The sequence below is a fragment of the Octodon degus genome, unplaced genomic scaffold (assembly GCF_000260255.1).
Source record: "Octodon degus isolate 3935 unplaced genomic scaffold, OctDeg1.0 scaffold00233, whole genome shotgun sequence".
NCBI classification, from domain to species: domain Eukaryota; kingdom Metazoa; phylum Chordata; class Mammalia; order Rodentia; family Octodontidae; genus Octodon; species Octodon degus.
The window spans coordinates 1,462,911-1,490,881 of NW_004524809.1; the positions used below are offsets into that span (position 1 = coordinate 1,462,911).

At 46.2% G+C, this 27,971-nt stretch overlaps 2 protein-coding genes across 6 annotated transcripts in view; both read right to left on the reverse strand.

The window, feature by feature from the left end:
* Atg7 (autophagy related 7) overlaps positions 1-20,523 on the reverse strand; it is a 293,132-nt gene extending 272,609 nt beyond the window's left edge. For 2 of the 4 annotated variants that reach the window (XM_023705915.1, XM_023705914.1), the window contains exons 1-2: positions 6,218-6,238; positions 136-305 (exon numbers count right to left, since the gene is read on the reverse strand). In XM_023705915.1, coding sequence (XP_023561683.1) covers positions 136-305; positions 6,218-6,231 — 184 coding nt within the window. In that variant the 5' untranslated portion in view covers positions 6,232-6,238. Of the gene's footprint in view, positions 1-135; positions 306-764; positions 771-6,217; positions 6,239-20,484 lie in introns of those variants that run through there. The other 2 variants (XM_023705916.1, XM_023705917.1) reach the window with 2 other exon arrangements.
* Positions 20,524-25,042: 4,519 nt separating this feature from the next.
* Positions 25,043-27,971, reverse strand: part of Hrh1 (histamine receptor H1) — a 59,312-nt gene continuing 56,383 nt past the window's right edge. For both annotated transcript variants that reach the window (XM_004645625.3, XM_023705933.1), the window contains exon 2: positions 25,043-27,502. In XM_004645625.3, coding sequence (XP_004645682.2) covers positions 26,052-27,500 — 1,449 coding nt within the window. In that variant the 5' untranslated portion in view covers positions 27,501-27,502 and the 3' untranslated portion in view covers positions 25,043-26,051. The remainder of the gene's footprint in view (positions 27,503-27,971) is intronic.

The window sequence follows — 27,971 nt, forward strand, 5'->3', positions numbered from 1 at the left end:
CACAGATGGCTGGCTGTGGTCTACTATGTGGGGCCTCGGCTTCCATCCCCAGCTCTGTAATAATCAATAACTGTAATAAACAAGGGGAAGCTGGCACTGCGGGAGAAGAGGACAGGGCAGCCCATGACCACCCACCATTGTAGTAGTATCCCTTGACGTCCTTGGGAGCCTCATCCAGCCGGTACTCGCTCAGTTTCTTCTGTGTCAGCTCATGCCAGAAGCCTACGTCCAGGGCACTGCTGAAGGGAGCGAACTGCAGCGTGGGGAGTCTGGGGTCCCCCATGACGGCTGCTCCTGTGTGCCTACTAAAAAACACAACAGGATATAGGAAAAGCACACAGCCACACAAAACTTGATGAGAAAGAACATCTGTATCAAAGCTTCATTCAAACAAAGAGAAAAGAGAACGCCAGGGTGCACGGCTCAGGACTGCCATTCCTAGCACTGTAAAAAAAATGGAACAAAGAATGCAATGAGAGGCATGCAAACTACCTGGCAATACTTTCCTTTTTTTTTTTTTTTTTTTTTTTTTTTTTTTCCATACCAGGGATTGAACTCAGGACCTTGCACTTGCCAGGCTACTTTTTAAAAATGTGATTTTTAAAAATAATCTTGGCTACCTTGAAGCATACAGCTCCATATATCCATATGTAGATTAGTATATCAAGTATATCCACAATGCTATGAAAGTAATCTCCAGATTTTTATCTTGCAAGAGAGGAACTCTGTACCTTTTAAGAACAATCTCCCCCAGCCCCTTGCACCACTGCCCTACTATCCTCTTGTAAGTGGACTCAGACCCCGTTCCTAGGACTGGTTTATTTTGTGTTAGATGCAACTCTAACTCTGAAAGTCATCCCAGGTCATATGCTACTTGGTCAAGTTTAGTCTCATCACAATACAAGGGATTTTTAACAATAGGCTTTGCTGGCTTTGGTTAGCTGTTTGGCTCTACAGTGCCAGGGATAGAACTCAGACCCTCACACACGCCAGGTGGTAGTGTGCCAGGTGACTGCACCCCAGAGCTGCATCCAAGCTCCAGCCTTCACTTCTGTTCATCTTCCTTTCCTATCAGAGTCAGTCTGACTGATGTGTTCCTATGACTCCTTGGAGACAGTCAAGTTGCAGGATCTGGCAACCTACACAAAACCACAATCTGAAGTGCAGTAAGCGAGAAACATAACACTCTATCCATACTGCTAGAGTTCTGTATGTGAGGCAGCAGTTTTTTAGCAACTGCAGCTAAGGAGCATAGAGGTTTCTGCCCACTTCTAGAAGAATCTGTGAAACTTCATGTTTTCCTTTTTATTGAGACAGGATCTCACTAAGTTGCCCAGATTGGCTTCAAACTTGTACCCCTGACTCAGTCTCCCAGGTAGCTGAGATTATAAACATGTGTCCAGAACTTGGCCCATATTTTAGCTTTTAAATGCAGGGAAATTCTGTATTCTCCCCCATGATCTGTACTGTAATGCTTTCCTTCCTCTCAGATCATCAGAGGTGTGCCCCCCTACCTCCCTACACACCTGCAGGGTACACACACATACACACGAGCCACTGAGGACTCTGGCTTCTGGTAACATCAGTTTAAGCAGTACTTTAATCAGGCTGTTTCCAACTGTCAGTGAGAATAGCGTTCAATTACCATAAAACACTTCAGATCCTAATGTCATCTCTGCCAAGGAAAAAGGAAAATGAACACAGCAGGAATCCTGTGTTTACCAAAGAGATTTTTATGCCTGACCTTGGCTATGTATCTATCTTTAGAGATTCTGTTTATACCTCTTGAGTTCAGCCTTACTGACCTTACATACTGGATATTTCAACACTTAAGGATGGTGGGCTTGGATGACTTGGTTAAACTTCTTTATTCTCTCTGTTACCAAGAAAACTAATTGTATGATGTCAATGATGTTTGCAAATGGTTTAAAATCTCTTATGAGCCAGGCATAGTGGAACTTGCCTGTAATCCCATCTTTCTGGGGAGCTGAGGCAGAGACATGAGTAGCCCAGTAACTTAGGGACATAATAAGATCCTACCTCAAAATAAAAGTTTGGTGAGAGGCCAGATATAATCAGTGCAAAGGCCTTGGGTTTAATCTCCAGTACCAAAAAACTAAATTCTATTATTAATTAACTACCTTCCAGAGGCTAGTTTTTAATTTTTTTTTTTTTTTTTTTTTTGGTACTAGGACTCAAACTCAGGACCTTGTGCTTGCCAGGCAGATGCTTGTGTCACTAAGCTATATCCCTGCTCTAGAGGCTGGTTTTTATATCTACAACATTTACTTAAGAACAAATTTCCAACTTCCAGGATCAACTAACCATTTTTTTTTAATGTTCTAAGTTAGTTGCTATCATTACAATTTTTAAAAAATATTTCCTTTACATCCAAGCAGAAAATACACTTTCCAACTCTTAAAATGGCATGAAGAGTGAGGTATGGCTCAGTAGCAGAACACACACCTATCCTACACAGGGCCTTGTGTCTGAACTCCAGCACTGCAAAAACATAAAAGTATAAAAATCCAATCACCATGCAATTAGCTACACAGATTTTCAATAAATGTTTTGCTCAATACTTAAAATTTTCTTCTGAAATACCAAACAAGGCTTCTTATACACTGTAACTTGATTTAATTACATTCTTTTTAATCTAATACAAATCAAACTGAATTCTACTAAACAGGTTGTTTCTTATGTAAAATGTGGGGGATTTCTAAAAAATAAATTGCATAGAAATTTAAATATAGAAGTAAATCCAATAATGTCAACTTAATAGGACTCAAGGCTCTTTACTTTAGAAAACTTTTATATTAAATTCTTTAGTGACTTTTTTGTTCTAAGACTGAAGCCAGGGCCTCCCATATGCCAGGCACATGCTATAATGCTACGTCCCCTGGCTTTTAAAAAATTTATGTTGAGACAGGACCCCACTAAGTTGTTGTGCCCCCACCACTACCTCTGAGGAGCTCAGCATTGTAGGTATGTGCCAACACACCTGGCTCTTCAGTAACTTTTAAACCTAATCTAAAATACACTGTGTGGGGCATTGTTTATGACACATGGGTCTGATCCTGTCAAATGGAACTGTGGAAAAAAATAATAAAAAAAACATCTTTCACACCTTGCTAACCACGGAACCTGAACTACAGTTTGCATTTCAATTGAATCCTGAATAAATTAAAACTAAGTTTTTTCGCCTTCTAAATTTGTGAGGATTTTAATACCTTTTGAAAGGAAATCTGTTTATTTTTTGAAACAAGATCTCAATATGTAGCCCCCACTGACTTCAAACTCACTGCAATCCTCCTGTCTCAGCCTCTTGAATGCTGGGATTGTAGGACTGTACTGCTGTGCATGGCTTCTTTTTGAAGCAATTTTAAAAACACATTTTAGCTGAGTGAGGTAGGTTGCAGTACTCACCCTGGAGGCTAAAGAACGAGGATCACAAATTTGAGACCAGCATGGACAACTTAATGAGAGCTTATCTCAAAATAAAAAATGGTGTCAGGGAGAGAAAGATTGATTAAAGTATGTTAAGTACATGTACAAATCTGTCAAAATGAAACCCATGAATCTACATAAACAATACAGATTAATACAGAATATAGGAAGACCATTAAAACATGAAAAGGTCTGGGGATATAGTGTTGTACTCTATGGGTTTAACTCCAGTACCACAAAAACAGAAAAGAAAAAAAGAAAAACACACATTTTAGATTATAACTAAGAAATTTACATAAAAAATAGGTTTCATCAGATTTCAAGGTATAGCCTTTATCCAACAAAATAGCTAAATTTCATAGAAAATGCCCAACTAAAATACATCACTGAGCACTCCTTCTATAGTCAGTAGTGAAGTCTCTCTACAGCATGTGGAGCTGGGAGCATGCATGTCTTTGACTGTGAGCTCTGCAATGATGTACCAGGTATTACCCAATTGTGACATTTTAGCTAACAAGGAGCATTTGCTGTGGTCATAACTGCAGTCCAAGTGCCTTTAATCTGGATTCTGAAGGCTGGTTAGGAAAGAGGTATAAATGCAGTCACACATGCTCAGTATATCCACCCACCTGCAACGAGTAGTATAAAGATAAATCTTGCTGACAAGTTCCTTGAAATTAAAACTGTATGTGTGTAGCATGCACGAAACCCAAGCTTTGATCCCTAGCACATCAGGGCACCAGTGAAAGAAAAGACTCTTGAGCTGTACACACTGGGCTCATGCCTGTAGTCCCAGAACTCTGGGAGGCTGAGGCCAGAGGCTCTCAAGTTTGAACTTAGCCTGGGTGACTTAATGAAACCATGTCTGAGACCATAAAAAGGCCTGGAAATTTAGTTCAGTGTGAAGGCCCTGGGTTCAATCCCCATTACCACCACAAAAAAAAAAAAAAAAAAAAAGATTTGAGACTCAGAAAGGTCATAAAGAAGACATGTTCAGCCATGGACAAAAGCAGGGCAAGGGGAGGCAGCCCAAGGAAACCATGGCAGCAGAGTAATGGGGCCAGAGAAAAGGTGCGCCAATAGGTGTTTTGGGGAAAAGCCAGGGCCCAGCATGTCCTAGAATAAGTCCATGGGAAGGAGCCCAGAAGCAACAGAACAGCAGAACAACCCAATGAAATCAGCAGTGGTCAGTGCACCAGGGTGCTGCATCTGTTTATTAGCAGGAGGGAGGACAATTATTCATCAGCCCAGAGCAATAAACTCAAGAAGACTAATGATGAAAGGATTCCACAAGTCAAAGAAAATGACGGGTCAATGCCATTGGATTTTAGTGCTTAAAAGCAGCTCAGTGGTGGCTCTCTAAAATGCATTGGATAGAAATCTGTTAAAGAGACTGGGATGCAGCAGCAGGATCCCTGCAGGGTCCTGGCAGCCCCCGGGGCAGGTGACTGCTGCAGGATGCCTCTTGTAAGCTCTTTCCCACAGGCTGAGAACAGCACTTTAACAGGAGAAGCCCAGTTGGGAATGAATGAAAAGTTCATAATGGGGGACAAGCAGACTCAGAAAAACAAAGGGAAGACTAGTGGGAAGAATAATTTAATATTTTTCTATACAGCTGATAAAAATTTCATTGATGGCAAAGGGCAGCACATCACTGTCCCTGTAATTCTCTGCTTCCTGAGCAGGGTTTATAGCCTTGAGCTCCAGACAATGCCCACCCTAAGGATTTCAAACATTCACAGCATAGACAGCATCTTAAAAGTAAGGGTGCATGCACCCCACTCATCCTGCTGAGGGGAGAAGGGGCAGGTAGCATGGCCAGGAGCCTATGAATATGACCAGCATGCAGTGATGCTGATGCTATCTGGCGCCACTGTGCTCTTGTTCCTCATCTCTCCACCTCTAGGTTGCATCACATGTATGTGAATGCTCCCCAGCCATGTAAAATATACTTTATTCTTCAATCATCTGAAAGATTTGTTAGATTTTCCTCTCCCCTGCCCCAGTGGAGCAAGTGGGGTGCAGAGCACACAGAAAGATCCTGGGCAACAGTCACACCCTGAATGGAGGCTGCTGCCACTCCACTCCTGCTATGTCACCTGTAGCTTTCTTCCCATTGCTGGTGTTTGAAGGACTCTGTCCTGTGTTTTAAGCATTTCCTAAAACAAACTCCTTCACTTCCTAAATCAATTTACAACTCTATGCCAACCAATCTCAGGACTCCATTTCTAGTCCTAGCTTCTAAGTATTTATCTCAATGTCTTTTCCATCCAGGACCTAGATTTCTGAGACATCATAGATTTTCAAAATCCAAAATCAAAGAGATACTTTCCAAAAGGGAAGTTCTCTAGGCTCCCTAGTCTGTTTTCTAGAACTGCAACACAAGTGCTTTGCACATGACCGTGTCTCCCTCACAGGCAGTAAAGTACTATCTCTTGGAGGCCACCATTACCCCAGTACTCTAGAACATGGGAGGGGACAGCCCCTGAACACTGGCCAGGCAAGACAGGCACCAGGTGGCATTCACCTGCATTCAGGACTCCCAGAAGCCCTAGGAAGCATGGTGCTTGCTTGTGTTACAAAGGGAGAAACTGAGGCTGGAAGACATAAGGCCTGCATCTGCCCCCTACAGCAAGGTCAGTGGGAACCAGAGTTCAAATTCCAGGCCTACTCAAGACTGGCACTGCTCTCCAGCAGTACACTTCCCAGGTGGGTGGGCAGGTGACCTCCTCTCCATCCCCGCTCCCCACATGGCTCCCTTCCTTAGTACCTGAAGGGTCTCATTTGGGGCTACTGCCTCAGTCTTCTACTCCCTGAACAAGAAGGCCATGGGCCACCAGGATCAAATGTGTAGGATGGTTCCCTTGTTCAAACAAACAAATACACACAACCTCAAAGGCCTGGCAGGAAGCTACTATCCTGCCCTAGGCCAGTGCTCCTGAGTGCCCTCCCAGGAGAATTCTTCTTGCCTCTTCAGGCACACATGAAGCTGCCATTCACACACACAGCCTGGGGTACTAAGCTCCCTGCTCTGTGGGAGCTTCTCTATGGCACTTTCCACTGTGAGCTGTGCTTGCTTTTCTGAGACATCTTTTAAAACCTTCAAACAATGGCAAGAATCGTAACTGTTCTTACTGAATGTTCATTCATGCCTGGAATAGCACAAAATACTTTACATATTCTCATGAACCCAACATGGTAACATTGTGCCTGCTTTAGAAAACAGTAGGGCACATTTACACACACTTATGAGAGAGAGAGAGACAGACAGACAGAAAGAAAGACAGACACAGCGAGACAGCAAGACAGCAAGAAAACAAGAAAGCAAGCCAGCAAACAAGCAAGAAAACCAGGGGGACAACAATCATCCCACACTTAAGGAAATCAACATGGTGGCAGATGAGAAGGGACCATCAGGTGGCACATATCAGGTCGGGGTCCCCAACTGACCTGAAAGGTCAGCTCTAACTTATGTTCTTCAAAATTGTTGGTCCCCTGCCAAGGCTATCCAGAGAGGGTTTTCCTAGGGCCAGAGGATATCAGAGGCAGAAACAAAAACTCAGCAGCAGAGAAAAGTGACTGGGGTGCCCTTTGCAACAGCAGCTATACCTCATTGAGGCTAAAAAGCAAAGTCAGTATATGAAAAAGACAAGGAGGATTCAAACAAGCAAACTGAGATCATGTACATCAGAGGAATGGCCTTCAAACATCTTAGGACTCTTGTGGCCTTGGAGAAATTCTCAATGCAATGGAGAAGCCGGTCTCACAAGAGGATAGGCTGAGGCTCGCTGCCTCACAGACTGGGGAAACAAAGATCCTGGGCAACAGCCACAGCCTAAGTGGAGGAATCAGCAGGAAACATTGACACACAAGCATGCAGCACTCAGGCCTCACTGAGGGATCAAGCATGCGTGCATACGTGTGTGTGTGTGTGTGTGTGTGTGTGTGTGAGAGAGAGAGAGAGAGAGAGAGAGAGAGAGAGAGAGAGAGAGAGACATGCCACCACAATCCCACTGCTGCAAGGTGCAAGAAGTAAAGGTCAAGTGGCCATGCTCACACAGATCTACAATTCCAGTTACTCAAGAGGCTGAGGCAAAAGGATGGCAGAACCTTGTCTTAATAAAATAAAACATAGTACAATATGGTACAATACAATAGGGCCAGGGATGTATCTCAGTGAATGTTCTTGCAGCAATGTGAGGGCCCTGAGTTTAATGCTTAGCACTGGGAAAAACAAAAAAGAAATCATGGTCTGAGGGAATCTGGAGGAAGAGAGTCAGTGGCAGAGTCCTTTATTTATAGCAGGCCTGTGTCCTTGGAAGCAAGCTCACCTGTTCCACCTGACATCTGAAAGCATCTGCACCACAGACATATCTAAGGAATGACACTGACACGGGCACACACGAGAGCGCAGTTCAATTTTACTGAAAAGTATTTCTGCTACAGTCAGGATAAGGATCCCAAGGAATACACGATGGCACTATGTCACTTCCAATTAAAGATGCCAGCCTTTGATGGGGGCTCCACATTTAACAGACAGAAATCCTAGTAGTATATACATCCAGCAGCAGTAAAAATAGTCAACCCAAACTGCAACAGCAGCATGAGTGGTTAAGCAACATGAAAGCCCTTGGGGCCATTTCTACCTCCTGAACCTGGGTTAAACTCTAGCACTCCTTGGAAATAAAAAGAATTGCTTGTATGCAAGAGTAGCTGCCTGGAGACTGTCACTGAATGAACACTTAGCCTAAGGTTCTGCCAAAGCCTGCTTTACAAAAGAGTGGGGCATGGTGATGCAAACCTGTAATTCCAGGAGGCTGAACCAAGAGGATCGAGGCCAGCCTGAACTACATAGTGAGTTTAAGGCCAGCATAGACTATATAGTGAGACCCTGTCTCAAAAACAAACAAAGAAACAAACAAACAATGAAAAGACTACCAGTTCAAGGGCTTTGCTTCCAAGAAGAAATAGCTGGGAGGGGCTCTCATACAAGAATCATGTCTTAATTCATCTTTCTTCATCAGAAGTGCAGAAAATACATTAGTTGCTTAGTAAGTGTTGTCATGAAAAAATAGCTCCCTTCTCCCACAGCAGGCCAATGAACGGATGCTGCACAGTCAGATACATTTCAACAAAGTTTAAACTCACACATGGTCTGAGTTGTCCAAGTAGGAAGCGCCTGATTGGGGAGCCCATGAATTTTCCATTGGAAAGAGCGCTCAAGTATATAATGGATGATAGGATTACTGTGCCAGGGCTGGCATATTTTGCAGGAAGAGGGTTAGTTTGAACACTGCAGGCACTGCAGGTCACAAACCATTTTGTCATCACTTCTCCTTTTTATTTAACCCTTGAAAAATACAGAAATCATTCTCTGCTCCTGGATGGTATGAACAAGGATCCAGGCAGGACCTGACACACAGGCCACAGACCAACTTGCAAACAGTGCCAATACTGTACTCTGGCTTGAAAAGGCTGAAACTTGGAGCAGAGTACTCTACACAGTGATACAAATTAACACAGCTGCTGACAGGTGGCTGCCGGCCTATTAAGTGCAGCTTATACTTCCTATGGAGGATTCCTATTGGTGAATGGAGTCCACATAGAACACTCCCATGATGCCTCAGCATCACTAAGCCAAGGTGAAGCTTAGGTGACTTTTACTGAGACTTGCAACCACCCTGAAGACACATCGGCTGCCTTCACAGCTCCACAGGCACAATGCCACCCCTGCAACAGTATCTGCTACCTTCTCCACCTGTGCCACCATCTCCAGCCTTCTCTTAGTTCCTGGCCACACCACACCATGTCTCTGATGCAATACTCAGGAAACGAGCTGCTGGCACCCCTGACACCCAGCCTCAGCCTCTGTTCCCTGTATCTACAGCTCCCTTCTTCCTCTGTCTGCCCTAAGCGGCCTGCTCAGAGCCCCTCCACTGGCTCATACTCCTCTGGATCTCTCTAAGCCAGCCCTTCTGGCTTTGAACCACCCCCATACCCTTTACATACCCATCTCTCCAGTCTCCAGCAACTTCATCACCAACTCCCACAACACAGTTCCAGACCATACTGCTTTCTATATCCCAGGCCCCTGCAGAGCAGCTCTCATCACTAAAATGAATGCTGGTTAGGAAAGTGGTACAAATACAGTCACACGTGCTCAGTAAATCCACCCACCTGCAACAGGTATATTTCTGTGTTTCTCCCTGGAGAGGAAAGAGCAAGAAAGAATCCCAGCTTCTGTGGCCAGAAGGACAAACTCTGGAATAGAATGCCTGGAGTAGTATAGCAAGAGCACTGGCAATCTGCTGATACTCTGAAAGGTCTTCATCCCAAGTCTGCTGTTTGAGGACCAGACTCTTAAAAGAACAGGAAGTATACATGCACATCTGAACTGAAAGCATATCCCCACATATCCACAGTGTGGTAAAGAATCTACTGGTGTGGTGGCATTTCTGTTACCTGCCTGTCTACAGTCTCAGCAGCACTGTCTACAGAAACCTGGCAGTTCCAAAGTGGAAAGAAGGGACTACAAGGACAAACTTTTGTCCTTAAGACACCAGCTTGAGCTGGGATTGGCACAATGGCGCAGTACATAAAAGTATGGAAAAGGCCCTGGGTTTCATGCCAGTGCGCGCGCAAGGCACACACACACACACACACACACACACACACACACACACACACCCTGCCCTTTTGATGGGAATATAGGTAATGTCAGAAGGGATGGGACAAATGGACATTATGTACTGTTTGACAGAATGCAAAGAACATAGTATCTAACCTGCATCTTAACAGCAAAGTCACATGGAAAAACTTCCTACAAAGTGACAGAGCCTGGTTTATAGTCTTCAGGAGTGCCAAGGTCTTAGTAAGAGTCAGGATGGAGGAGCTGCCTCAGCGTTGAAGACTAGAAAGCTGGGACAACTGTGGGCAGTGGGTGAGCCTGACTCAATGCTCTGCTTTTACCAGAGATATAGCTGAAAGAAAACTGGACAGAGTCCCTGGGAGAGGAGCAAATGGGAGGCGTTCTCTTGGTCTTGTCATGTTTCCAGAAATATAAAATTGTCACCAAACAGACTATGAACCCATTTATGCTCAGTGCGTGTCACAGTTTCTATCTAGATAATCCTCCCCCAAAGCCTCCTGCACTTTTAGAAAGTGATCAGACTGTGGGGCTGTCTGGAGGTGGAGCCTGATGGGAAGAGGCAGTGGGGGGGTGGCCTGGAAGGTTCATCTCCCTCCCCAATTCCACACTCTGCTCCCCATCCATGATGAAGTAAGCAGCTCTCCTCTGCCACACTCTCCCAACAAGCTACTGCTATGTGTAAGCCTACAGAACATGGTCTGAGGACTGGCCAGATAGCTCAGCAGACTGAAGCACCTACTTAGGCAGGGACAGGGACGGGGTTTGATCCCTGGTGTGCCGTGCTGGTCTTGCACCTGGGGCACACTAAAATGGCGATTGAGATTGGGCATGGTGGCGCATGCCTGTAATCCCAGCACTTGGGAGGCTGAAAACAGGAGAATCATGAGTCTGATCTGTGTAGTGAGACCCTGTAGACCCTGTATTAAATACATTAAAAAATAAAAGAATATGGTCTGAAACTTCCAAAATGGTGAGGCCAAATAACTCTCCCCTCCTTTACACTGTAGGGGTCAGGTATTTTATGCTAGTGATGATGAAAGTGACAAAGATAGTGCCTCTGTGTATGTTACAGCTGAATAAAAAAGTAGAACAAAACTTTCTATGTTTGATTTAACCCAATTCTACAAAGAGCCTTCATCTTACATTAAGAGACGACCTACTTACATCTCAAGCTAGTCTAAAGCAATGCATTCCTCTAAGTAAGGTGTCTCTGTGAAATATCACTGCTGTAACATTTTCTGACATTTTGTTTTTAAGGATGCTGGTGATGGAAGTACTTTGGCTTTGCTACTCATAAAATTAATTGAAGTGGAAGTGCTTCCTGGGATGAGGCTCCCTCCATGGGGGCTGATGGAATCAGACATAGTAAACGCCAAGCCAGGGCAGGACTGCTGGATATGAAGAGGTCAAACTGGTAGCAAAGAAATCACACTCACAGGGAAAGAACAAAAATAAAGAACATCCTGTCATTGGGAAATTGGACCCTCAGAAGGAAGCAGGCAGAGACCAACCCAGCCATATGGAAAGTTCTCACATGGTTAATTTTTCTGTGTCTGGAGTTCTTTTTGCTCACTTTGGGAGAGGTGAGCAGGAGAGGTTTTAATGGCTCAGGAAAGAAATGCTGCAGGCAGAGGCAATACAGTACACAGTTTGACCTCATTTTCCAGTCTCATATGGCACATGCAGGAGACTGCTCTAAAGCCAAGACCATCCCCTTCACTTCCCCCACAGAGCAGGGATGGGCACCATGTCTAGGCTGTACTATGCAACCCCCAAGTACCTTCACAGCACCTTCTACTGAAATAATCTCCTGAAGACAAGGTCTGCCACAACTTCCCCGTGGGCTGGAGAACAGATGCCCTGGGGTATGGCAAGTCTTTGAGGAAGGAGTGGTGACAAAGAAAACATGGGACAAGAGAAAGGGTCAAAGCCAACTTGAGTCCTTCCATTGCCAACTTGAGTCCACAAGGTCCCTTCGACTTATTCTGTGCATGACAGATGGCTGCTGGGCTCACCAGAGTCTTAATGGGGCCTTCAGACCCTCAGACACCTTGCACCAGGGACCCAGACGTACTGTGTCTGGCTCAATAAGGTATTCTTATTACCATATTCTACTGCTGACCTGGCTAACAATACAGATTTGTTTGTTGGTTTCATACAAAACTCAAAGCAGAAGGAACTAGGCAACATAACAAATGATTAAAATTCAGAATTTAAAAAAAAAAATTCTAAGCACCCAGAATGCCGGCCTGTTTTAACAAAAACAAAAATTCCAGAGTGGAGTGTGTAGCAGTGGTAAAGTATCTGCCCTACACAAGAGAACTGCTAAGTTCAGTCCCCAGCATCTACAGGAAAATAATTCCAAAGAGGTAAATAAGCTCAAGAAGACAACACAGCCTGGTCCTCTGCAGGCCCTAGGATAGAATGGGAAGGGTATATGTTCCTGTGTCAGAGGCCTGAGTTCAAATCCCACCTTTGCTACTTTTCAGCTAAGTCACAGCACTTCTCAGACATCTCTGAAGTCTCTTTCTCATCTGTCTGATGCCACCTGTTGGTTGTGAAGAATGATGTGAGGACTGCGTTAGAAAATGCATGTGCCCTGCACACCTGGAGGACTCGAAGAGCACAGCCAACATCATCCAGCACAAGTCAACACACCAAGACTTCTGCCTGGCCATTCCTTTGGCACACATTTGTATTACTCACTGGGCCTGTGCTGTATTTCGAGGTTCAGCAGCAAAGAGCTATGGCCCGACTCTAAAGGTGCAACTGTTTGGAAGGCAAGACAACAGGAATGATGGTATCAAAACTTAGGGCCCAACAAGTGCAGTTCAGTCTCATGTGGTGTCTGCGTGGGTGTTAAGGTAAAGCCTGAAGGGACAGCTACATGAGGACAACAGAAATATCCTTGAGCTGTAGTTTTCAAACATGGCAGTGGATTTTTCAAAAGGGGGTCCCTGCTGGCATGCTGGGTGGGACAATTATTTTTTGCTGCGAACTATCACTGCATATTGCAAAGTGTTTGATACGGCTAAAGCAGCTCCCCATGTTTGTCATCCCCTTGGCTGGCTAGGAGGAGGGTGGATGACAGCAGCAGCTCCAACAAGAACCAGGGACCAGATAGCCACCTGGGTGAGATGGGGCCAGCTCAGCCCCAAAAATGTTTCTCCCCACCTCTGCATAGCATGGAATGTCCCTGTTCATCTACAACCCCACACTGAGTTCCTTTATTTCTTCCCCTCTCATCTGAGGAGGCTGTGTTCTGGACCCTACCCCTACACTCCATTTTCAGGGTACAGCATGTATCTCACCTATCTGTGGGTATCAGTCTCCCTTACAGGGTAACAGCTCCACAGAAATGGACCATGGCAGCTTCCTGCTCTCGAGTCATGCAGTTTTCCAGAGTCTACTCAACCCAGTACCCTTTAGGTGCCCAATGAAATCCTGATGACTGAGGTGAGGTACAGTGGAAGAGCATGGAAGTCCAAGAATGCCCGTGAGCTCTGAGGGGCAGGTGTAGCAGAGCAACTGGAAAACACTTGAAAAAGGGAGGGATGGCCCCAGATGACTCTGAAGTGCAAGGAGGAAGTGGCCAAAAGAAAGGACAGAGACAGTGGCAGGTCTGGGGGAAGACAAGCTGAGATGGAAGATAGCATTTGAAAGAACAGGCTCACACAACACAAAGCAGGGCCCACAGACACACAAACAAGTGTAAAAGCCATGGATGAGAAAAATATAGTGGGCAGAGCCTTGGATTCACTAGCACGTAGGCAAAAAAGAGGATGAGAGCCCATAGTGGGCACTAAAGAGAAAGTCATAACAGCCAGAGACCAGCTGTTATGGCTTGTGTCTAGGTGTCCCTCCAAAGCCTCATACAGGCATTGGGACAGGCTTCTACAGTTTGTTGTTAATTCCTGATCCAATGCTGGGATTATGGATGTGAGTGCTATACCTGCCCTGGTATGGGCAATCCACAAACAATATGAGGGAGAGAGGCTTGCTATTGGCCAATTGCAGCTGCTGCTCTTCCCCGTTGGCTCTTTGCTATTTTCTGCAGTCACCATGAATGGCTGCCCTCTGCCATGTGCCACTCTGCCTTGGAGCCAGCCAAGCAAAGACTGAAACCTCCACTAACTGTAAGCTAAATAAACCTTTCTGAGAGTAATGTTACAGAGCGGAGCGGAGAGTGAGGAGGCTGCATCTGGCTCCTGCTCTCACAGCCATTGTAGTACACTGAGCTCCACAGAGACAGCACCAGGGCAACTGAGAGCCAGACGGGCACTGGGCGACTATACCTTGCTGAGGAAAACAAGTAAACATGTGCAAAGGAGATCCTAAGAAGCCGAGAGTCAAGATGTCATCATATGCATTCTTTGTGCAAACTTGCCGAGAGGAGCACAAGAAGCACCCAGATGCTTCCATTAACTTCTCAGAGTTTTCTAAGAAGTGCTCACAGAGGTAGAAGACCATGTCTGCTAAAGAAAAAGAAAAATTTGAATATACAGCAAAAGTGGACAAAGCTTGTTATGAAAACTTATATTCCTCCTACAGGAGAAATAAAAAAGAAGTTCAAGGATCCCAATGCACCCAAGAGGCCTCCTTCGACCTTGTTCTGCTCTGAGTATCACCCAAAAATCAAAGGAGAACATCCTGGCCTCTCCATTGGTGACGTCGCAAAGAAACTTGGAGAAATGTGGAATAATACTGCAACAAATGACAAGCAGCCATATAAGAAGAGGGTTATAAGCTGAAGGAAAAGTGTGAAAAGGACATCGCTGCCTACCAGGCTAAAGGAAAACCTGATGCAGCAAAAAAGGGAGTAGTCAAGGCTGAAAAAAGCAAGAAAAAGAAGAGAAGGAGGATGAGGAAGATAAGGAGGAAGAAGATGAAGAGGATGAGGACGATGAAGAGGATGATGAATAAGTTGGTTGTAACAAATTTTTTTTGTCTATAAAGCATTTAACCTCCCCCCCAGCACACAACTCATTCCTTTTGAAGAAAAAAAAATTGAAACATAAGGCTGTGTAAGATTTGTTTTTGAAGTGTACAGCATCCTTTTTTTTGTATAGTTAACACACTACCGAATGTGTCTTTAGATAGCCCTGTCCTGGTAGTATTTTCAAAAGCTATTAACCTTGCCTGGTACAGTATGAGGGCTGTAAATTGGGATGGAAATTTAAAGCAGGTTCTTGTTGGTGCACAGCACAATATGGGGATAGTAGTTTTTCATCTTCAATTTTCTCTGATGCAACTTATACAAAATAAACGTTCTGTTAACTGAATACCACTCTGTAATTGCAAAAAAAAAAAAAAAGGTTGGAACTGTTTTGTTGACATTGTGAATGCCTCTAAGTAAATATAATTTTTTATTAAAAATAAATAAATAAATCTTTCCCCCCTTCATTTTGTGTGCCAGGTATTTTGTCCTAGCAATGAGAGAAAAGTAACCAAGACACCACCACACAGCAGACAGCACACAAGCAAGTTCCTAAGCACTTCAACTGTGACTGGTTGAAAGTATGAATTATGCTAGGCCTGGAGACACAGTGCATGCCTATAATCCTAGCATTGTGAGCAACTTAACAAGACCCTGTCTCAAAATAAGATAAAAACAAAAAAAGCTGGAGATGCAGCTCACTACAATGACCTTGGGTTCAATCCCCAGTACTGGGGAAAAAGAAAAAGGCATGGTTTGTTTTCTCTTCTCTGGCAGTCAGGGACTTACAAGCCATTTTGCTTAAAAAAAAAAAAAATAGATAAAACCAGCAGCAATCCTTGCTGATGTCAATCTTACAGATGCCCAACATATAACTGAAAGCAGAACAAAGCCTAACCTCACCTTACTGCCTTCTTTGTTCCCTGGAAACTGTCCAACCCCTGCACAGTTCTGCCTTCAGGGAGTGTTTATTTAGAAGTCACTACACAGGCTGAGGCCTGAATCCACAGTACCTCTCCCCACTCCTTCCAGACCCAGGACAGCAATGTAAGAGGTAAAGAGGGATACTCATTACTAGTAAGGGTCCTGGGTCTCCTGTTGTTGCCCCAAGCCACAACTCAGCTTGGACCCCAACGAGTATCACAAGGGTGCCCTGCCCCCCAACAGAAACAGCTATCTTCTAGGGACATCGTACCCTCAAGCAGTGAGGACTTAGGATGTCTCTAGAGCCAACTTGCAAAAATGGAACTAAGATGATAACAGCCAGACTCCTCCCCACCCCAGCAAGTCCATAAAATCTGGATTCTTCTGTGAATGGGCCGGTCTGACCTGTCCCTCAGAGCTATGCCCTCAACTCTGCAGGCTGAATGCCCTTCCCTGTGTTCTCTCACTCTTTAAGTCTACCTGGGAAACCTGCTGAGGCCTCTCCCTGATGTGTCCCAAGGAAAGGTGACAAACCTGTTCTGCGTATAAGGGGTGATGGACTCCTCAGAAGTATACTCTATACTTAAACTATACAGTACAAAGCAGGACCAGCTTTGGTGAAAGGCAGTATCTGTAATGTCAGATGTGCCAAGAGGTTAAAGGACAAGGAAGGATGTCTTCAGGAGCTCTGACACCTTTGAGGACAGCTACTTTGCTAGAGCACTGGGATGGTAACAAAACTTAGCAGATGATGATGTGAAGATGTAGCAGTAGCAATTCCAACCACTCTTCCAAGATCCGGACTGGAAAGACAGGCAGATGTAAATGAGAAGATGCACTACTCTTCTTCAAGATGAGAAAAAAACTGAAGATACAAGATTGAAAAGGGAAGAGATGGGGAAACAGAGAAAAGAAAGTAATGTGTAATGGAACCAGGTCCCCAAGGTAAAGGAGACGGGATCAAAAAGCCAAGGAGAAGAATCAGCTGTAGAATAAACAACCTTTCACTAGTCAGAATAAAAGCAAAGTGACAGGGCAGAAGAGGAATGTCCCAGGAAAATGGCTGGAAGCTTCCAGAGGACATTCGAGAGTACAAAGGGCCTGGCTAGCCTGTCTGGGGACACGGGTGCTAAGAGGCAAAAGCATCATCAACAGCGTTGCAGGGGGTCTGGGGTTACCCCAAGGAAGAACACTCCCACCCTGCATGTTGAGCTTCTTGAGGAAAGACTTCCTTCCTTTACTGCATTTTAGAGAGACTGACAATAAGAACAAGGTCAAGGATGGGAACCTGGACGAGGAAGGAGCCCGAAAATCCCAAAGGTGTTCTTTCTGGAGCTGAACAAGAGATCCAGGGAGGGCATTACCCAGTCTGCCTTGAACATGAAAACACCTACTGAGTCTCCCTGCTTGTGCAATCAGACCTTGTGATAGTAGACCAGGATGTGATGATCAAAGAAGAGGAAGGCACCTGTGGGCTTCATTTCCACGGACCAAGAAGAAGACAGGCCAACTATATTCAAATAAAATCTCAAAAACACCAATTCCAGAGCTCTGCTATTGCCTATTTCCACACAGCACAATCAGCCCGCTTCGACATGTTACTGTGCCACAGTAACATGCCACAATCAGCAAATTCCACTGTCTCTCACATCCACCCACCTCCTTTCCATCTTTTGTCTGGGCCTCCATCCTCCCTCACCTGATCTCCACAGCACAGTCCACCTCATTCCCTGCTGGTCCTGCTCTAGGCAGTGTAAACACTCTGCCACCCTAGTAATTTAAAACAGATGAGAGCATGTCACATCTCTGCTAAAATTCTCCAGTGTCCTGCTCTCCACCTGCATATTTTAAAAATAAGGTCCAAGTGAAGGGGACATAGCTCAGTGGTAGAGCACCTTTCCTGCATGATGCCTTCCCTGGACTCCATTCCCAGTACTACCAAAAAAAAAGTCCAAACCACTTAGACAAGTGATAGTAACTGCTACTGTTTACTGATCTTCATTTAGGAAGGCTAAGTAACATATCTATGCATTCAATTTACATCTGCCTTCTTCTTTGGGGTACTGGGGATCTAACTCAGAGCTTTCAGCAGGCTAGGCAAGTGATCTACCTCCAGCCCCTATGTCTCATTTTCATAGATGAGGAAACTAAAGCTTAGGAAGAAAGGGACTCATCCTCCTACAGTCACAAAGCTAGTTCAGTGGCAAAGCTGGTATCAGGATATTGGCCTTTTAAGCACAGTATATGCTCCTGGCATGCTACTGTCCACAGGCTCTGCATAGAGTGGCTCCCACTGCCTTTTCCAGTCACCTCTCAACCTGCAACCCTATGCTGCTACTCTGTTGACCTTTGCAGGCCAGTTCCACTTGTGGTCTCTGCTCAGCTACTTCTAGCTCCTCTGTACATGCATATCCTACTTGTCCTCTAGAACCTGAAGAACCCACAACCCTCACAGCAATTTTCTGATGCCTCAGCCTGACTGAAAAAAGCACCTGAAGTCTTCTTCCACCAAACATGTGCCAATGGTTTCATGTCACAGTTTTGAAAAAACTAAACTTTTTGAGCATAAGAAGGCATCTCTTGCTCATTTCCATATATATCAAAAGTGCACCGTCAGGTACACAACGGATGTTCAATAAACATTTATGTATATTATCTATGAAAGTATTCTCTATTCTCTTTTGCCTGAAAGCAAAAAGGGGATCCTGTGGTTTTATAACAGAGAACCCAGTACTCAGCTCTTTTAAAGATTTCAAAATACTATCACACGAGGGCACACATTAGTTGGCCAAGAGAAATAGATGAGGAGACACTCTGAGGAACAGGGACAGGATAAGAGAGCTTCAGATCAGCCACACTTGTGGCCAGCTCAGCAAGGGTGGAGTATACTGGGGGACAGACAGACAAGATGAGCCTTCAAAAGACTGGTTTTTTTGTCATTCAGGTATTAGCTCACAACTCACCTACTGTCCAGTGGGGTTTCAAAACAGCTCCTGCAAATAAATAAATGAAAATTGTTCTCTATCAATCAGTCATATTGTTCTTTATTCTGTTTCTTTTGCAGCACCTGTTAGGATCTGAAACATTTATCACTCCTTGAAGTGTATTTAGTGACAGCCACCAAGAGCACTATCAAAAAATAAGCTTCAGGACCTGGCTGCTGTGGCCATGGCTTCATGGCTAAGGCTGAAGCAGGAAGACTGCAAATTTGAGCCCAGCTTGGGCTACACAGTGGGTTTAAGGCCAGCCTTAAATACAACTAGACTCTGTCTCAAAATAAACCAAAAACATCAGGCTTCATAACTGGGGCACAGTGGCACCAACATGGAATCCCAGCAATCTGGGAGGCTGAGTCAGTAGGATCACAAAGTGGAACCCAGCCTGGGCGACAGAACTCAGTGACAAGACTGTGGGTTCAATACCTGGTTGAACTAAAAAAAAAAAAAACCTAGACTCCAAGTAACAGGGTTCTTTTTTGTCTATAGTGCTTACAGTATTTGTTTTAGTCAATACCAAATATTTATTCAGCATATATACTATGCCAGGCACTTTTCTATATGCTGGAGATATAAAAACAAGACAAAATTCTCTGTTGTTATGGAGCTTACCCTGAATGAACACATTAAATATGCTCAGCCTAGAGAAGAAAATAAGAAAAGATCAACTAGCAGCTTTCAAAGATGTGCAGAACAATTAATGGAAGGTAGATCCCAGCAGCCGAAGCAAAGTCCATGAGCTAAGACTGCTGGGTAACTGCTTTCAGATCAGCATAGGACTTGGAGCGACCAGAAGTAGTAAGCTTTCTATCACTACAGAAAATTGGTCAGTGGGCAGCGAGGTTACAAGAACAAAACCCTCCAGTGCACAGGAAAGAAACCTGGGACAGAGTCCCCAAACTAACAGCCACACCTACTGACTGACAGCTACCCGTGACAGCTGCACAGTTTTTTGTTTTACAAAGAACTGAGTTTGTTCCCACTTAAAGAAGTATTTGCGAGTAGTGTTTAGAAATGAGGATGGCACAAATGCTGGATTTGGTTTCGAATCTCCTACACCACGTTAGTAACCGTGTTTATAAAATTTAGTAAAAATCGAAGATCGACTCAATTTTTTATTCGACTCCTAGGAAGCACTGGCCGGCCTGCTTTCGATCACACCAAGGCACCTGTAGCCCGAGCCTAGGGGCACTATGGAGAGGCCGTGGCCTCGAGTGATAACACGTTGTGCTTCCAGTTCCGCCAATAAACGAGGAAGACGCCCGGGGTCCCCAGCAAACCCGGCAACGCCAGGATGAGGCCGAGACATTAACACCAGGCGCTCCCGCGCAGACCCAAACGGATGGGGACGTCGCCACAAGCTAGTGACAGGGAGAGACAAGTGGACAACCATCCCCTGGGGTCGAGACAGGAGGTTCCTGAGTCCCGCAGCTCCCCTCGCGCCCCATTTCACTGCTCGCCGCGTTGCTCCAGGCCCCCGAAACGAAGCCCCTGAGACCCTACTCCGCGCTCCGCCATCGCAGCTCACTCACCACTCCCCAACTTCCGGCAACCTCGGCGCGTCCGCAGCGCGCACTCTGATGACGCACAGGGCCCCGCCCCCCTCGCCTCCCGGAGCTGGTTGCGCATGCGCAACGGGTACTAGCTGGCTCTAGAAAAAGCGTCCCTAGCACCTGGCGAAGGGGGCGGAACGCGAGTAGTGTGGAAGGCGGGGCACTGAAGTGGGCAAGGTCCAGCAAAAACTGGCAGAGAGGCTATTTGGATACGGTAATGTGTGTGTACGGGTTAAGCTTTTTAAAATGCCTAAGTGCTCCTCCACTCTCCCCCACACACACACTCTAGGAAGTTGAAGCAGAAGGATCTCAAATTCGAACCTACCCTAGGCGACTTAGCGAGCCCTCTTTCTAAAAAAATAATGGCCGGCCAAATAGCTTAGCGGATTGAAGCACCTGCAAGCAAGCATAGGGGCCGGGGGACCGGGCCTGCCGTGCCATCCCCGCCCCAGGGGCGTGTTGAAACTGCAATTGAGACTGGGCGTGGTGGCGCACACCTGTAATCCCATCTCTTGTGAGGCTGTGAACAGGCAGATCACTACAGGTCCGATCTAGTAGTGAGACCCTAAACACCCTGTAGACCCTTCCCTAAAAAATACAAAAATAATTAAAAGGGAAAACTGAGGATGTAGTGAACGCCTTGTGTGCAGTCTTTAGTACCACACACACACACACACACACACACACACACACACACACGAGTGACTTCAGAGGACAGCAGAAGTTACCACTGCCATTTACCAGAGGGACAACCCGGAACAATCGCCAAGCAGATAAGACAAATGAAGGCTGTCATATGTCACAGACAGCAGTCAACAAGGACCAGCTTGCTCTTTCTCTTCTCTCCCACTATCAAGGGATGAGGTTGCTCCTGCTTGAAGAGGACCTGTCGTGTGTTAGCCAGGAGGTGGGACTCATCCTGCAGGGAGGCCTTGCCCACAGGGACTGGAACCTCCCCACACACAGCGAGGTCAGCGATGGCTGGAGTTTATCGTCTGTCCTGTTTCCAGGGTTTCATGTCTCATCCACACTTTTGCTCCACAAGGCTTTTATTATCCTAGACCAGAAGCTGGGAAATTTTATTTCTTTATTTATGTGACGTTTGGGGGCTGGAGCCTTGTTATATAGCCCAGGCTGGCTTCAAGCTGATGGTGATCCTCCTACATCAGCTTCTAGAGTACTGGAATTATTGCATAGGCCATTATTCCAAACTGGACTAGGAAAATTTAGTTGACTTGCTCAAAGTTAAAGGATTTATGGGCCAGAATTGGAATTAAAATCTGTTTGACTCTTCTCAAGTAGGAGAATGAGGCCAGGCATGGTGCATACCTGTAATCTCAGCATTGGGAGGCTGAAGCAGGAAGATCACTGTGAGTTAAAGGCCACCCCGAACTACATAGAAAGACCCTGACTCTAAATAAATAAGGATAAATCCAGACTTAATAAGGGCACTTTACCAGAAAGGATTATTCCAAGGGGATGGTGGGGAACTATTGCAATACATAGACCACTCTGATCAAAAGCTTGCAGGTGTGTTAAGGGAGAAGTGAAATGAATTTTCTTTTATAGGAAGTGTAAACAAGGCTAGAAAAACTCAGATGTGTGAAAGTGAGGGTGACAGGGCTTGATCCCAACCCAAGATTGGAGAGTGCTTTCCCTTGAAAGCAGGCGCTCTCAGGCAGAGCTGTATGCTGGCTTGGATGGAGTGTAGTTCACATGAACGACCTCAGAAGGAAAGAGGCTTCACCAAAGTTTGGTCAATGACATGTTTTGGCATTACTCAGCAGGGACAAGCAACTCAACAAGTCATTTAAGAGACCAAGTAAGGGGCCTCTGTTCAGAATGATAGGAATCTTAGGTCATGTAACAATGTGTGTTTCTTTACAGTAAGCACTTTCTGAGCACAATAAAAAATGTGGAAAGATTCCTTGTTTTCTACAGGATCTTGCTGACTAGCCTTGAACTCACTGTGTAGCCAAGGGTATCTTTAAACTCCAGTGATCCTCCTGCCTCAACCTCCTAAATGCTGGGATTACAGGAATATGCATCACACCCAGCGTAGTGTTATGCTCTCAATCTGGAATGGCCCCCAGAAGCCTAGAATGTTCAAAACTGGGGCTTTTGGAAGGTGTGGTAGATTCCTCAGGGCACTATGGCTGCTCATCAATGGATTCAGTCACCAGTGAGTTTAGAGCTCTGTGCTATTGCAATGCGGGGCCTGCTTGGAGGGTGTGGTCTGGAAGGGTGAGCTTCCTGTCTGGCTCCTCCCTGGTTCCTCTCAGCTCTATGAGCCATGAGGTAAGCTGCTGGCCACCCAGACCCTTCTCACACACTGTTTCTGCATTTGAGGCAGCTGACCATGGACTGAAACTTGTGAAACTGAGCTAAAATAAACCCGTCCTCCCTTGAGGTGCCAGGATCAACTGTTGCATCCCAGCAAGGAGAAAAATGTCTGAGACACTGGGAGGCTCTGTTGAGTGTGCCTACCTTCTCAGACTGCAGGCATGGGTGACCCCACAGGAATCGGGTTTTGCAAGCACACCCTGCTTCCTCCTGTCTCCAGCCCACCAGGCCTCACATCTCCATGCTATGTGACCTCCTCAGTCCCCATGGCCCAACTCACTCTGCCTGGCTTTCTAGTTGTGGGCATAAAAGTGCATGATGCATGCTGTCTGATTTCCCCTTGGCGGAGTTCTGTAGTGACAGAAGTTACGTCTTTGGGTACTGAGGCAATAGGAGTCCTTGTCCTCACAGGGGTGTGGCAATATTCCATAGCTTCACCAAGGTTGTGTTGATATGCATACATGTATTTATCCCAGTGACATTTAATAGTATGCACTGAATAGAACAGTGATTTTAGAAAGCCAAGCCAAGCACGCAGGTGCACACCTGTACTTCTAGCTACTCAGTAGGCTGAGACAGGAGGGTGGCAAGTTTGAGGCCAAACTAGCCAAATTAGTGAAGCCTTGTCTCAATGAAAAAGTTGTTACCTCATATGAGAGGATATGCCCAACACCCATCTAGAGGCTCTACTGTATTAAGTGTATGAGCTGGGGCTGAAGGAAGTTATCCTGGGGTTTATTTCCCCTGCTGGGTTTTGAGCTCTTCTGATAAATATATTTTAGAGTTTCTGCCCAGATTAAAGTGATTTGTGCATTTCTGGGAACTGCTGGTTTTGGCTGTGTGTGTACCCTGACCCCTACACCAGCCCCACACCCACTGACTGCAGCACATGTGATCATAGCACCTGAGTGCTGAGATTACAGGTGTGTACCACCATGTCCGGCTAAAGGGTTGTGTCTGAGAACTCACACCTGGAGGTGAAGATGTGTATTACTGAGTTTGGGTCATGTTTGTTTCAATGTAGTGAGCAGTACATTGTTACACTGAAAGTTCTACAGGTGTATAAAAAAAAAATCCCAGGGGCAATGAAGTTCATCAGTTCATTTCTTCAGTCCTTCTTCCCGCCTCCTCTTTTCCCCTGCCTTCCTGCACTAGGTATCCAGATGTGCTCAACACAGCCTGTGCTACTGACTGATGCCCCAGTCCTTGGCAATTTCATTTCAGCCTGAGGTGTGGAAGAACACAATGCCCAGGGAGTTGTATGGAAACCAGCAGTGATGCCGTGGATGCCTGGCTTGGGCAGGCCCAGGTCAAGTCACCCGTGGGAATCTCAGTAACAGCTTGAGGAAGCTCCTTCTAGAATACTGCTGTTGGCCTCCAGCCCATTCCTACTCCTGAGGAGCATCAGTTCTGGTGTCCAAAACTGAGGGTCAAGAATCACCCTGTGGACTGGAATACAGCTCAGTGGCACAGCACCTGCCTGAAAAGTGCAAGGTCCTGAGTTCAAGTCCTGGTACAAAAAAAAATCATCCTATTGTTGAGCAAAGTGATATGTGCACTCGGGAGGCTGAGGCAGGGGGATCACTGTGTTTGAGGCCATCCTGGGCTACACAGAGAGATCCTATGCAAACAATATGATGGTCATTATAAGGTAGGACTTTTTGTTTAAAGATAGAGTATGGATTCTGTATGTAGCCCAAGCTAGCCTTGAATTTGTGGCAATCCTTCTGCCTCAGCCTCCCAAGTGCTGGGATTACTAGTGTGCTACCACGTCTAGCTAAAAGGTTCTGTCTTGAGAACATGAGATCTGGATTTGGAGATTTCTGTTCCTTACAGGTTAAATGTCCTTATCCAAATTTACTGTTCTTATCAGACCCAAATCCAGCACTTCTACCCAAAGCCAGCCTCACCCCCTGTTGCTGGCCCTGCCTGTAAGCTGGGGCCAGCAGCTTCTGCAGCTGCCCAATTTTAAGCATTAAGAACTTTCTGGGAAGCAAAGTGGAAGGAGAGTGAATCTTCTACAATGTTTTTGGAAAGACATTTACAAATACGACCAGAAAGCAAGCAGAACCTGACTAGAGTCTTGTCATGCTCTGCACCACCTCCTTGCACATTTTCTCTTCCCAAGGGACTCTGAAAGGAAGAAACGAACAAATCACAGAACAGTATCCTTTTGAAGAGCATATATTAGGGAGGTAAAAATATCTCATTTGAACAGGTTGTGTACACGGGAACACAAAACACAGAAGACCTGTGTGGATAAGCATTTCCACTTGCTACATACGTTAAGTTTTAACATATAAATCACAACCAGACAGCAATGTAAGCATCACATAAACTGGATGTTCCCATGGCTTTCAACTCCACAGGGAGACTATAAAAAAGTAGAAGACCTCTCGACTTGTCCACTGTCCCCGAGGGTCTCCCTCTGTGACTGCAGATGTGCTCTGCAGCAGCTGCTCTTCCTTCCCATGTGTCACTTTGTGAATTGTCACCGTGCTTGGGAATCTTGTACGTAGGTGTGGGTGTGCAACATGACACATTTTTGTTTTTCAGACAAGCCGGAACCCCACCTGGTTTGTTATTTTTAACTTTCTCACACAGCTAGCTCCATAACCTCTGTGCTTCCTCCTGGCTCACCAGACCTCACTGTGCTCCTCAACAATCTGGAACTCATGTGCCACCCTCCTCTTGTGGCATGGGAGTGGTCCAGCCCTTAGGACATTGTCTGTTCTCCCCTCTCCAGCCCTTTGCTTTGAACACACAACTCTTAAAATCACTTCCTTTCTCTCTCTTTTGAAGGCAGCTTTTGTCCCCAGGTACTGAAGAACTCAAAGGAAGTTGGGATGGAAAACATGGGTATGCATGCTGCACAATTTCCTGCCAACTCTAAGCCACAGGTACATGAGAAAGGCTAAGGCAGGAGCTTGGGGCAGCCTAGGCATGGGTTCTGGAGAGAGGTGTCCCCCGGGCTCTTGTGGGTCCCCAACAGTTGCTCCCAATGTGGTCTTTCTGCTGCTCACTGCCACCAGCTCTTCTTCAAGTACCACCTGCTGAGACCATCACTGCACCACTAAACCCCTAACCAAGACTGTGGCCTCCACTGCAGGAAGACTGGGTACCTGAGAGACACAGGCTCCTTCCCTCAGTCTCCTGGAGCCATCACAAATCCACCATCCCTGGCTGCCTCCCAGGCTGCACCCTCAGGGTGGGATGCGCAGGATCCTCTTGAAGGTCTTCCTGAAATTCTCGTTGCACAGTGGGTAGATGAGAGGGTTCAACGTGGAGTTGAAGTAACCCAGCCAGATGGTGAACATGTGCACAGGCTCACTGCAGCAATTTTTGCAGAAGGCGATGACCATGAAGAACACAAAGTAGGGGATCCAGCAGAGAATGAAGGCTGCCATGATGCACCCCAGCTGCTTGGCCGCCTTCCGCTCCCGGCTCAGATGCAGCCCAGACACGTACTGCCTCGAGTGTGAGCGCAGCCTTCTCCACGTGAACTTGATATAGTCCAGGCCTGTGTTGGACCCACTGCGTGGCTGGCCACCACCTGATGCCACCTCAATGCTGGTGTCAGAATCTGTGGTCCTGGAGAAGGACTGGCCATCCACCATTGTCCAATCCTCTGGTCTGGCACTGTTATTGTGGGTGGCCTGGATCTGTCCACTTGGCCTGAGCCGGCTCTGCATATGGTCCAGAGCTTCACTACACCTGCTATCTCCCACTGCCACCATAGGCATCTGCAGAGTGCCCGCCTCTCCTCCCTCATCGTCACTGAAGACAGCCACAGATGGCATCTCCATGGGGCGTTGGGGTGATGGCCTCAGGGTGCATGCCTCACTGGTATCTTTCGACAACCTTTTGGGATCCTCCCAGGGTGACTCCTTTCCCGGCCTCCTGGTGTCCACCTTGGTGCTCTCCGACCTCAGCTTCATCTCTGAGAAGGAAGGGAAGGAGCCATTGATGAGCTGGCGGTGCTGACAGTGTCGCCGCACAGCCTTGTAGATCCGGGCATAGAACCAGAGCATAAGCAGGGTGGGCAGGTAGAAGTTGATGATGGCTGTCATGATCTTGAACCAGGTGACGTCATAGAAGTCTGTCTCACATTTGTTCCCTTGGGCCCCTGGTGTTGGGGCTATGAAGTGCCAGCCGAGAATGGGAATCACCCACAGGAAGGAGAGAAGCCAGGCCCCTAGAATAGTGGCCGATGCACGCGTCTTGGTCCGATACCTCAAGTACCTGAGAGGCTGCTGGACGGAGCGGTAGCGATCAATGCATAGGATGAAGACACTGAAGATGGATGCTGTGCTGGCCACATAGTCCATAGAGAGCCAGAAGAGGCAGAGCGGGCGGCCCAGGATCCACACAGACCTGTAGAGGTAGAGGATGCTCATGGGCATGACCACAGCACCCACGATCAGGTCAGCCACTGACAGGCTGACGATATACAGGTTGCCCACGGTATGCAGCTTCCGCTCGCTGCGCACAGCATACAGCACCAGCAGGTTGAGTGCAACAGTGATCAGCGACACACTGCTCAGCACCACCACCAGGGGCACCAGCTGGGGGTTGGGCGTGTCCGTCCTGTTGCCCTCACACATTCTGTCTTCTGGCATGCAAGAGGAATTGAATGGGGTCACCGGGGTCATTCCTGGAAAGAAAGATAGAAGGACAAGGCTGGAAGTCAGACATTCCTGCAGCATCACTTTCCCCCAAATGGCCTGGGTGCTTTTAGACAGTCTAACATTTGGTTACCTAACATTCCAGTGCTGCCCTTCCCTACTCATTCATTCATCACTCATTCATTCAATTTATTGAAGCTGGGTGTGGTGGTGCAGTCCTGTTATTCAGCATTCAAGAGGCTGAGACAGTAGGACTGCTATGAATTTGAGTCCAGCCTAGACTATACAGCCTATCTCAAAACGTAAAATTTTAAAAATTTATTGTATTCCTGGCATTGTTCTAGGTGTTGCACCTATGGCAGTGAATAAAACAAATTCTTAGGCCTCCTATGCTTGCAATCTAGGGAGGGAATTTGGCCAAAACTAGGTAGGAAATAGTGGATCACTGGGAGTTCAAGGCCAATCTGGGGTACATAGTGAATTTCAGGCCATCCTGAA